Source organism: Pelophylax lessonae (assembly GCF_965119305.1).
Source record: "Pelophylax lessonae genome assembly, chromosome: 11".
In the NCBI taxonomy this organism is placed as follows: Eukaryota; Metazoa; Chordata; class Amphibia; order Anura; family Ranidae; genus Pelophylax; species Pelophylax lessonae.
Genome location: NC_138778.1, coordinates 185,543,284 through 185,555,849, shown reverse-complemented (window position 1 = coordinate 185,555,849; position 12,566 = coordinate 185,543,284). Strand labels below are relative to the sequence as shown.

Here is a 12,566-nt window from a genome sequence, read left to right as displayed (position 1 = left end):
CGGGAGATGAGCCCTCATCCTAGAAATGACCTCATTATTTCAAGTGGGGGGGGGGATATTGGTCTTTGTGTTCATTTGGACCCGAGATGTTCCTGACATCTGTGGCCGGAGGCTACAAGATGGAGTTTTGTGCCTTGCCTCCATCATGCTTCACGCCTATGACACACCTATGAATGGCCTTTTTTGCTGCACTGGACCTATTACGTTTGCAACAGGCCACTGCCCCTGTTATAGAACAAGGAAGGTTTCACAGATATTATTTTAACCTTTTAACTGCTCCAAAACAAAAATGGGGGTGTGCATTACATTCTGGAATGTAAACAAATTTCAACTTGCTCAGAACTTCCAAATGTAATCCATCAGGTTAATAGTTGCCTTTCTTCATTGGGGGGATTTTCTGGCCTTGGTGGACATCAAGGATGTTTATTTGCACATTCCCATTTTTATCTGAGTTTTGCAGGAAGGGAACAACATTTTCAGTTTGTCTCTCTGTCCTTTGCCCTTGCCACAGCACTAAAGCTGTTCACCAAAAAGCTGCCCAATTTGCTGGCTTCCTGCTCTTAAAGATAAAAGATCATTGTGCCTTGGACAGAACTTCATGTTTTGGCTCTGTAAAGCCCTGTCATGGAAAATGGGCAGGCGTACTTCCTAAGCCACCAATGTGAAGATCCTGCAGAGTGGTCTCCACTTGAAAGTATTTCAAACTCTCTGTCTCCAGGAGGGTATGCCAAACACAGATCTTTCAGCATACAAGTTCAACGACTAACTGGGCAGTTGTATGAACATTTTAAAGGATCTTCGGGCCTTTGTAGTGCATATCCTCATGACTTCATGGATAGATGAGTTCAACCATATTTACGCATCCCCCCCCCCCTTCGATTTATCAGTCTGACTTCCTGTTTGTGCAACCTCTTTGTTCCCACGAAGGGCAGGCTGCATCCCATCCAAACACTGCTAGGTGGATTTGGCAAATCATCTTTTAGGCGTACAACCTACTAGAAGTGTTGGCACTTCATGGGCTTTTCAGTATCAGGCCTTGGTTTCCCAGGTCTGTAAGGTTGCCACCTCTACTACTCAAAGATTTGCTAAGCTTTAGCAGGTGTTTAAGCCTCAACAAATGCCAGCTTTAATTGATAGTTCCTTCAGGAGGCCCTGTAAAGTGCTTCATCTTACCCAGTTTGGGTTTTTTTGTTGGGCCCTGTTAGCCATTGTTTACTGTGTTGCCTGCCCCTCATAGGATTGGACATTCCAATGGTTTAAAGTAAGGAAAACAAGATTTTTGATTTACCTGTAAAAATACTTTCCTTGGAGTACATCACAAGACCCTCGTCTCTGTGTCTACGTTCACTCCTGTGTTGCTTGCTTACAAAACTGGGCTGGGTTTCAACTTTGCTATTACCAGTGTCCAGTCACCTAGAGGTAGAGCATAACTCAGTAATCAGTGTTTAAGCAAAGCCTGCTTAAACAGTTTAATTATCCCTTTATCCTAATAACACATGTCCCAAACTGTTGAAAGGTAAATAACTTTTTTTCTATGGGTTATGCTGGCCATACACTATACGAAAAATCTTTAAAATTCATTTTCGAAAAACAAACACTCGGCCATGAGAGCAAACGATCATGCCATCATGTAATGACCGATATATGATTTAATTATTTTTTTACATATACCTAGTGCAAACAGTTTTGACAAAAAACACATTAACCTTTCAATTTATCGTTCGTTCGGCAGAAAAATTCCACACTTATCCTTTGTTATTTCGGCTAAAAAATGTCACAACCGATTACCGATTTGTGCCCATGAACTGGCCGAAAAACGAAAGAACTGTCCAAATGACCAAATTTCGGCCGATGTTTTGAATAGTATATGGCCAGCATTACTGCCTGCAATTGCTTTTGGTGTTGGGAAAACATACTGTGTGTGATCATTATTGCTTTGTGTTAAATAACAAACCGTGCATATGTGTGAGTGTACAGTGGGTAAGGAAAGTATTCAGACCCCCTTAAAATTTTCACTCTTTGTTATATTGCAGCCATTTGCTAAAATCATTTAAGTTCATTCTTCTTCCTCATGAATGTACACATAGCACCCCATACTGACAGAAAAACACAGAATTGTTGACATTGTTGCAGATTTATTAAAAAAGAAAAACTGAAATATCACATGGTCCTAAGTATTCAGACCCTTTGCTCAGTATTTAGTAGAAGCCCCCTTTTGATCTAATACAGCCAGGAGTGTTTTTGGGAAAGATGCAACAAGTCTTTCACATCTGGATTTGGGGATCCTCTGCCATTCCTCCTTGCAGATCCTCTCCAGTTCTGTCAGGTTGGATGGTAAACGTTGGTGGACAGCCATTTTTAGGTCTCTCCAGAGATGCTCAATTGGGTTTAAGTCAGGGCTATGGCTGGGCCATTCAAGAACAGTCACGGAGTTGTTGTGAAGCTACTCCTTCGTTATTTTAGCTGTGTGCTTAGGGTCATTGTCTTGTTGGAAGGTAAACCTTCGGCCCAGTCTGAGGTCCAGAGCACTCTGGAGAAGGTTTTTGTCCAGGATATCCCTGTACTTGGCCGCATTCATCTTTCCCTCGATTGCAACCAGTCATCCTGTCCCTGCAGCTGAAAAACACCCCCACAGCATGATGCTGCCACCACCATGCTTCACTGTTGGGACTGTATTGGACAGGTGATGAGCAGTGCCTGGTTTTCTCCACACATACCGCTTAGAATTAAGGCCAAAAAGTTCTATTTTGGTCTCATCAGACCAGAGAATCTTATTTCTCACCATCTTGGAGTCCTTCAGGTGTTTTTTAGCAAACTCCATGCGGGCTTTCATGTGTCTTACACTGAGGAGAGGCTTCCGTCGGGCCACTCTGCCATAAAGCCCCGACTGGTGGAGGGCTGCAGTGATGGTTGACTTTCTACAACTTTCTCCCATCTCCTGACTGCATCTCTGGAGCTCAGCCACAGTGATCTTTGGGTTCTTCTTTACCTCTCTCACCAAGGCTCTTCTCCCCCGATAGCTCAGTTTGGTCGGACGGCCAGCTCTAGGAAGGGTTCTGGTCCTCCCAAACGTCTTCCATTTGAGGATTATGGAGGCCACTGTGCTCTTAGGAGCCTTAAGTGCAGCAGAAATCTTTTTGTAACCTTGGCCAGATCTGTGCCTTGCCACAATTCTGTCTCTGAGCTCTTCAGGCAGTTCCTTTGACCTCATGATTCTCATTTGCTCTGACATGCATTGTGATCTGGAAGGTCTTATATAGACAGGTGTGTGGCTTTCCTAATCAAGTCCAATCAGTATAATCAAACACAGCTGGACTCAAATGAAGGTGTAGAACCATCTCAAGGATGATCAGAAGAAATGGAAAGCACCTGAGTTAAATATATGAGTGTCACAGCAAAGGGTCTGAATACTTAGGACCATGTGATATTTCAGTTTTTCTTTTTTAATAAATCTGCAACAATGTCAACAATTCTGTGTTTTTCTGTCAGTATGGGGTGCTATGTGTACATTCATGAGGAAGAAGAATGAACTTAAATGATTTTAGCAAATGGCTGCAATATAACAAAGAGTGAAAAATTTAAGGGGGTCTGAATACTTTCCGTACCCACTGTATATAATTGTCATCACCTGTTGGTGTTAAATAATAGTGCATGGAACTGGAGAGAGTCCAGAGAAGGGCAACAAAAATAATTAGGGGAATGGAGGACATCGGCTATGAGGAAAGATTACAAGCACTGAACTTATTCAACTTATTCAAGAGACGCTTGAGGGGGGATATGATATCAATGTACAAATACTATACTGGCAACCCTAGCATAAGGAACAAACTATTCAGAGAAACGGAATACAATAAGACACGTGGCCACTCACTAAAACTAGAGGAAAGGCGGTTTAACCTTAAAGTACATAGGGGGGTCTTCACTGTCAGAGTGGTAAGGATGTGGAATTCTCTTCCACAAGCAGTCGTATTAGCAGGGAGCATCGATAGTTTCAAAAAACGATTAGATGGACACCTTAAAGACCACAACATACAGGGGTATACAATGTACGGTTAACAGCAAACACACACACACATCATAGGTTCAACTGGATGGACGGATGTCTTTTTTCAACCTCACGATGTAACTATGTAACTACAGTATGTATGATGTGCATTTAAAATCATTTCGATAAACAAAAGAGTTGTTGTCTTGTATTGCTAGCAAATATTTGTCAGATTTTAAATGATCCCAAAACAAACAAGACAACCATAATTTGTGTAAATGACATATTTAGTCAGGTGTGAAACTCATATGCTCATTTACAATCAAGCAACAGTCATTAATGCTTTCACATGTAGCCCTGGCAGGTAGGCATAATATCCTCCTGCATAATTGGCGCAGTATTGTGCCTTGCTTGTGTGTAGATGTTCTGCATCTCATCATCATGTGATTATACCGCCTTTGTGGTAGAAATAAATATGTAACAAACAATATAGAAATGCAGTATATAATATAGACCAGGACTGTATGATGAAGTGGATGGTGATAGCTCTGCAATGAGTAGAGCATGTTTGTCATAACAATTTAAAAATGATCTAAAACACACTGACAAGGTTTACTGTGGTATAATAGTTTGTTGTGTGAAGGTCGGTAATGTATCTTTCAGCTGTTTTCTGCATATAGATAATGGGAATTGGAAATTATCAGAGTCATTTGCAAGACACAATGGGCATCATTTGTGTGCACTCTGCCTTTCGTCGCTGAGCAAATAGTTATTATTTTATGTGCTAACCTACAAACAGTGAATCCAATTTGCATGAAAGCCTAGCAAAGAACACTCAGACTAAGAAATTATAGAAAATTTTAGGTCACCCCCACCCCACACCTTTAATACCTGACTTAATCAACAGGGGAGCTAGGAAGAGGTCTGGCAGATGACAGTATACACACATACACACTCTGCTTTTTAATGAAAGCACTCAAATCCTACAAACTGTTTTCAGATATTGAACTTTTTTTATTCTTGTGATGAATATGTAACAGGGCTTATTCATTCCATTATACATAAACATAAAAAAAAAGATCTAAGATACAGAAAGTAAATAATTTATGCTGTTTACAGAAAGTATGGGGAACTCTACTAGACATGAGCACAGGGGTTATATAGAGAGTGGTCCTTTTATTTTTTATCCCTTGAATAATATTAAACCACAGTGTCCATAAACCTCAAGCTCTAAGCAATGCACACAGTCTGTGTTCACAGCATTCTCCAAATAGCATAGTATATATACATTTTATTTTCACCAGCTGAGTTTATCCTTTGATTTGAGATTTCATAAACTCTTGAACCGTAACCAAGCAGCATATAAGACTCCTAAACCTATCTAAGAACTATTGGGGGTGCCAATGTTGATCTCCTTCTGAAAATAATTGTTGTCTGGCTGACATGCTGGCCACTGCCACTTGGTTTGTTTGAGCCACTGACCCATATCAAGCATGCACATCGGGAAGGCAGAAGTCTTGAAGTACTTTTGTGTTCCAGGTCAGTGACTCAAAGAAGCTGAATGATCAGCAACTAGGATTTTTTTTTTAATTCAACACTACCTTAAAAAGAAAAAAAAAAAACTTGCTCCCCCCCCCCCAGATTCCTAATCCAATCCAAGCAGAAAATGCCCACCCAGTTGCATACTTCTATTTTTCTGGCCTTCTCCAGTGTTTACAGCCAGTAATGCATGCAAGGGTTGGAGGCTGGTCTTTGACTAGGGCTATACTAGCAATTATAGTCTCTTGGGATTTTACTATTTGCTGGCAGTCACCTGAATAATAAGCTAAAACTATATACTAGAGAGTTTTAGTAGCTCAATGCTGCTAAAGTTGCTAGTGATTTACAACCTCAATTCCATAAAAGCTGGGGCGCTGTAAATAATCTAAATGGAAACAGAATGCAATGATTTGTAAATCTCATAAACCCATATTTTATTCACAGTCAAAAATAGAAAACATATCAAGTGTTTAAACTGAGAAAATATAAAATTTTAAGAAAAAATAAGGTTATTTTGAAATCGATGGCAGCAACACATCTCAAAAAAGTTGGGACAGACCATGGTGCAGCATCCCCTCTTCTTTTAACAACACTCTGTAAACTTCTAGGAACTGAGGAGACCAGGTGCTGGAGTTTTGGGAGAGAATTGTTGTCTTGTTCTTGCCTGTTATAGGATCCTAACTGCTGAACAGTCCTAGGTCATATTTTTCATTTCAGGATGCACCAGATATTTTCAATTGGTAAAAGGTCTGGACTGTAGGCAGGCCAGTTAAACACCCGGACGCTTCTAGTATGAAGTGATGTTGTTGTCATAGACACAATATTTTGTTTAGCATTGCCCTGCTGAAATATGCATGGCCTTCCTGAAAAAGACATTGTCTGGATGGGAACATATGCTGCTCTAAAACCTGGATATAACTTTTAGCATTGATGTGCTTTTCCAGATGTACTTAATGCACCCCCATACCATCAGAGATGCAGGCTTTTGAACTGAGTGCTGTTAACAAGCCAGAAGGTCCCTCTCCTATAGTTCAGAGGACGCAGCACTCGTGGTTGCCAAAAAGAATGTTAAATTTAGGTTTGTCTGACCACAGAGCTTACAAAGTTTTTCACTTTGCAAGAGACCATTTTAAACGAGCTTTGGCCTAGAGAAAACAGCAGTGTTTCTGGTTAATGTTCAGATATGGCTTCTTCTTTGCATGATGGAGCTTTACCTTGTATTTTTGGATGGCACAAGTTTACAGACAGTGAAATTTGGAAGTATTCTGAGCCCATGCAGTGATGTCCATCACAGAATCATGCTGTTTTTTTTTTTTTTTTTTTGTATATAGCTGGTTGTCAAGGAGTAGGCCATGAAGCCAGCCGCCGCCGTTTTTGTATTTTTTCCTATGTGAAACTTTTTTCATGCTGGTTTATAAAGCAGTGCCGTCTGAGGACCTGAAGATCATAGGCATTCAATATTGTGTTTTTATTGTGCATTCAATATTTGTGTGTTGTGTCGCTTTTCATACTGCAGTTGACAGCCAATCGGGAGATTACATTTTTTAATTCCTAGGAGGATTTTGTGTATCCCAAAAGTGGATATTACACTGAAGTACTGCCATGCAACTGGCATAGCCACATTTGGGACGTGATTCTGCAAAAGTCCAATACACTTCAGTGGGAGGGTTTGACAGGCGGTGCCTTCTAAATACAATGACTCATTAAAAATAGCTGCACCGTAAGGTTAAGGATCATGGCTGTGACAATGTGGGGGAGGGGGAGTGTAGGTAAAAATGCATTATCATCCACCTGTTTTGACTGCCCTTTGTGAACTAAGGCTAATACTGTATCTGTGTAGCACGCCACAGGGGAATTTGCCTAATTTCAGTAGCAGGGTTGAGCCTCTGAAAATCTTCTGTCTAGCTTTACCATCTCAATAAAATAAGGGGATATAATTTTTCTGGGAAATGTTCTTTAACATTTTATTGCACATGAATGGGTAGTAGTTAGGACAGAAATTAGAGAAGATTTGAAGCTGCTTTAATAAATACTACTTTAACATTCAAACGTTATTTAATGTTCCTTACTCTGTTATACTAAATGTCCCAATCTTTTTTTTTTATTTTTAGCTGATCAAGGAAAAGCTGTTAGATCTCTTGGGCAAGGAAAATGAGGAAGGAGGACATGCAGAGGATCTGGTGAGATAATGCTGGAAAATGTATACACTTACATGAATATATGTTGTACAAAACGCGTCAGAAATATACTGTATAAACACAGAAGAAAAGGGTTTCAAGAGAACATAAACCCCCCCTTTTCTTAAGTGCTGTAGTACCTGAGATATTCAGTATGTAATCCTGCCTAACCTTTTCTTGACTGTCAGAACAGATTTATTTTTTTCTTTTGTAGTCCAGCCTAAGGTCTGCTTTCAGACATTTCCAAAATCATCCACACTGAAAGTTTATTCAAGGGCATTAAAGCTTTTTTACAGTCACATTTTAAAGCAACAATTTAGATGAAAGGATAAGTTCACCTTTAGTAATGTTACATCAGTGGCGACTCTAGAATCCATATATAAGGGGGGGGGGGCACATAAGATACCACAATCAGAACGAGGGGGGTACTCATAATTTTCACGCAAAAAAAATGAAATTAATATATATATATATATATATATATATATATATATATATATATATATATAATGTATAAATAGGGTTACAAAATAATATGAGAGTATGCAATGATACCTTTTTTTTGTACTAACCTAATCTAAAGACAAGCTTTCCACAGTTTTCCTTTCTTCCATAGGTATTGCTTCAGACCCGAGAAAGAGGAAACCTCTCAAAAGCTTTTCTTTATAGTTTAAAGCTATTTTAGCAAACAGTTTACTCAGTAAAAAGCCCCTACTATGGGTGCCAGTTTATGCAGTAATAGCCTCTAGTATTGCTGCCAGTTTATGCAGTAATAGCCCCTAGTAATGATGCCAGTTTACACAGTAATAACCCCATTAATGGTGCCAATTTACACAGCAATAGCCCCTAGTATTGGTGCCAGTTTACGCAGTAATAACCCCTAGTTTTGGTGCCAGTTTAAACAGTAGTAGCCCCCAGTATTGGTGCCAGTTTACGCAGTAATACCCCCTAGTATCGTGCCAGTTTAAACAGTAATAGCCCCTAGTATTGGTGCCAGTTTACGCAGTAAGAACACCTAGTATTAATGCTAGTTTACTCAGTAATAACCCCTAGTATTGGTGCCAGTTTACGCAGTAACAACTCCTAGTAATGATGTTAGTTTATGCAGTAATACCCCCTAGTATTGGTGCCAGTTTACACAGTAAAAACCCCTAGTATGGGTGCCAGTTTATGCAGTAATAACCCTTAGTATTGATGCCAGTTTACACAGTAATAACCCCTAGTATTGGTTCCAGTTCACGCAGTAATAACCCCTAGTATTGGTGCCAGTTTACATAGTAATTGCTCCTAGTATTGGTGCCAGTTTACGAAGCATCAACCCCTAGTATTGGTGCCAGTTATGCAGTAATAAACCCTAGTACTGGTGCAAGTTTACCAAGTAATAAAGCCTAGTAATGGTGCCAGTTTTCGCAGGAATAAAGCCTAGCATTGGTGCCAGTGTACACAGTAATAACCCCTAGGATTGCTGCCAGTTTACGCAGTTATAATGCCTAGTATTGGTGCCTGTTTATGCAGTAATATCTCCTAAAAGTTTACACAGTAAAAAAACCCTAGTATTGGTGTCAGTTTACGCAGTAATAGACCCTAGTATTGGTGTTAGTTTACAAAGTAATAACCCCTATTATTGGTGCTAGTTTACACAGTAATAAAGCTTAAAATTGGTGCCAGTTTACGCAGGAATAAAGCCTAGTATTGGTGCCAGTGTACGCAGGAATAACCCCTAGTATTGCTGCCAGTTCACACAGGAATAAAGTCTAGTATTGGTGCCAGTTTATGCAGGAATAAAGCCTAGCACTGGTGCCAGTGTACGCAGTAATAACCCCTAGGATTGCTGCCAGTTTACGCAGTAATAAAGCCTAGTTTTGGTGCCTGTATATGCAGCAATAGCTCCTAGTTTTGCTGCCAGTTTGCACAATAATAACCCCTAGTATTGGTGTCAGTTCACGCAGTAAAAGCTCCTAGTATCGGTGCCAGTTTACACAGTAAAAACCCCTAGTTTTGCTGCCAGTTTACGCAGTAATAGCCCCTTGTATTGGTGCCAGTTTATGCACTAATAACCCCTAGTATTGGTGCTAGTTTACACAGTAATAAAGCCTAGAATTGGTGCCAGTTTACGCAGGAATAAAGCCTAGTATTGGTGCCAGTGTACGCAGTAATAACCCCTAGTATTGGTGCCAGTTTACACAGTAAAAACCGCTAGTATTGGTGCCAGTTTACGCAGGAATAAAGCCTAGTGTTGGTGCCAGTTTACGCAGTAATAGCTCCTAGTATTGGTGCCAGTTTACATAGTAATAACCCCTAGTATTGGTGTCAGTTTATGCAGTAATAGCCCCTAGTATTGGTGCCAGTTTACGAAGTAATAACCCCTGGTATTGGTGCCAGTTTGCGCAGTAATAACCCCTAGTGTTGGTGCCAGTTTACACAGTAATAACCCCTATTATTGGTTCCAGTTCACGCAGTAATAACCCCTAGTATTGGTGCCAGTTTACACAGTAATTGCTCCTAGTATTGGTGCCAGTTTACGAAGCATCAACCCCTAGTATTGGTGCCAGTTACGCAGTAATTAACCCTAGTACTTTTGCAAGTTTACCCAGTAATAAAGCCTAGTAATGGTGCCAGTTTTCGCAGGAATAAAGCCTAGCATTGGTGCCAATGTACGCAGTAATTCATGGGAGATCTTTATGATTTCCCCGCAGGTCTCCTGATGCGCTACAGTCCAGCCAACCTCTCCATCCTGGACTCCTTCCCTCAGCCACACACCATGGCGCAACTAAGGGGGAAGGCTGCTACAGGGCACATCTCCATCTGGGATGTATGCCCCTACCGCAGGGGTGCCCAACCCTTTGAGGACCGAGGGCCACTTAAGCGACTGGTAACCGGTCGCAGGCCACAAAGAGTGGAGCGGGCAGATGACAGGCCCGTGTCATCCGCATATGCAGAGCAGACACGGACACAGCCCACTCTACTCTATGGGCCCTCCGATTTGATCCGCCCAGACAGAAGGGGATAGATCCACTTCTGTTTTTTTAAGTAGATCGGATTGGAGACAGGCGGAGGTAAACGGACACAAGTCCATTTAAATCTGCCGCTCTATAGAGGTGAATAGAGAGTCCGATTCGGTCCACCTGAAAAACAGAGAGGCAGACCCGATCGTGTGAAAGGGGCCTAAGGCTGCTTCCACACAGATTCACTGTTGTTTACTTGCACCTCAACTGACCTCAATCTTCACTTCTTCCTCAGGATTCCAGCAGGTATCGTTGACTGCAGCTGTCTCCTAGGTGGGTATGGCTTGTGGCTGCTGCTGGCTGCCCTCTAGGGCTGGTACTGCTGGTGGGTACTGCTGGTGGGTATTGCTGGCTGGTACTGCTGGCGGGTACTGATGGCTGGTACTGCTGGTGGGTGTTGCTGGCTGGTATTGCAGGTGGATACTGCTGGCTGGTACTGCTAGTGATTACTCCTGGTAGGTACTGCTGGTTGGTACTGCTGGCTGGTACTGCTGGTGGGTACTGCTGACTGGGACAGCTGGCTTCTCAGAAACCTCAACAGTGTGTGACAGGAGTGGTGCAGGAGGAAGCATGTGGCTGCAGTAGAGAGCAGAACCAATGCTTCCTGTATCGCTCCTTACACAGGCGGAGTACATTTGGTATTACTCCGCCTGTCATAGGAGCCAGAACTATACAGGAAGCATTGGCTTTGCTTCCTCTAGTGCGGCTCTGTTCTTCACAATAAGGCTAGGGGATGGCGAGTCGGGATCCAGCAATCTGGGCTTACCAACCTGCCATCCCAGATCAGGGTGTGTGATCCTGTTGGGGGGGCGCAGCATAATGTTGGGGGGGGGGGAATGGCCTCCTCTGGCCCTCCCCTAGTGACACCACTGTGTTACATGCATATTCAGGATATATTATGTAACATGTTACTAAAGCACCCACCCGCACCATGACCCAATACCCCATTGTGACAGTGGGTTGGGGATCCTCTCCCCACACCCGCTGCCACAATTCAAAAATAGTGTGGCCGTGCAGGGCTCCACCCACACAACTGTGTAATTCGCTCACAGGGTTCTGTGAATGAATTTCAAGTACCGTCTTTCGCTGTGGCTGACAGTTTGTAGCAAGTGCGCTGGTGAACACTCTTGTAGTTCATTAATCTTCCTAGACTTCAGTAACTGTACATGGGAGCCTGACATTGCACCTGTAATATGCTGATTGTGGGTGCAATGCTTTACAGGCTCCTAAATAATGCATATTTATTTTTTTTACCTGCAAAAAACTGTGCATTTTTTTAAGTATATGTTATGTATATTTAACCTTCATGGGTCAGCAGAACCAGGTTCTATGAGGACTTTTTTTGTTAAGAAATAAGTCTACACACACTCACCCTCATGCCCGGTCTACTCTGTGTTATTATAATTGTACTGTATGTAATTATATCTAACAGACACACATTCCATACCAATGCATCCCATTTATCTGTTTACACCTTGTCCAAAATAAAGAATTAAAAAAAGAAGTGTATGTATAACCAAAACCTTTTTTTTTTTTATTGAATTAGGATTAGAACCCCTATTGGGTTTTTATTGGTGCCTGTGTCACACTGGGGGATTTACCCTCTCCATTGACTACTGTCACCCAAACAAAAAGTCACCAGAACAAAATGTAAGGGTAAATCATGCAATGAGAACAATCTTTCCATTCACAACTGTCTAAGAGGGATTTCCTCTGACTTATGCTTTATCTCTAGAATAGAAAGTGAAGGGAAATCTCCCTAACAAGACAGACAGCAAAAAATACCCTAACGAAGGGTTTAACCCTTCACAATTCAATAAAAAATTTTGATTGTACATACACTTAAATTGTTTATGTGGA

General features: G+C 41.5%; 1 protein-coding gene across 2 annotated transcripts in view; it reads left to right on the top strand.

The window, feature by feature from the left end:
* Positions 1-12,566, top strand: part of ASIC2 (acid sensing ion channel subunit 2) — a 1,163,119-nt gene that overhangs the window by 1,142,509 nt on the left and 8,044 nt on the right. For both annotated transcript variants that reach the window (XM_082271615.1, XM_082271614.1), the window contains exon 9: positions 7,636-7,704. In XM_082271615.1, coding sequence (XP_082127741.1) covers positions 7,636-7,704 — 69 coding nt within the window. The remainder of the gene's footprint in view (positions 1-7,635; positions 7,705-12,566) is intronic.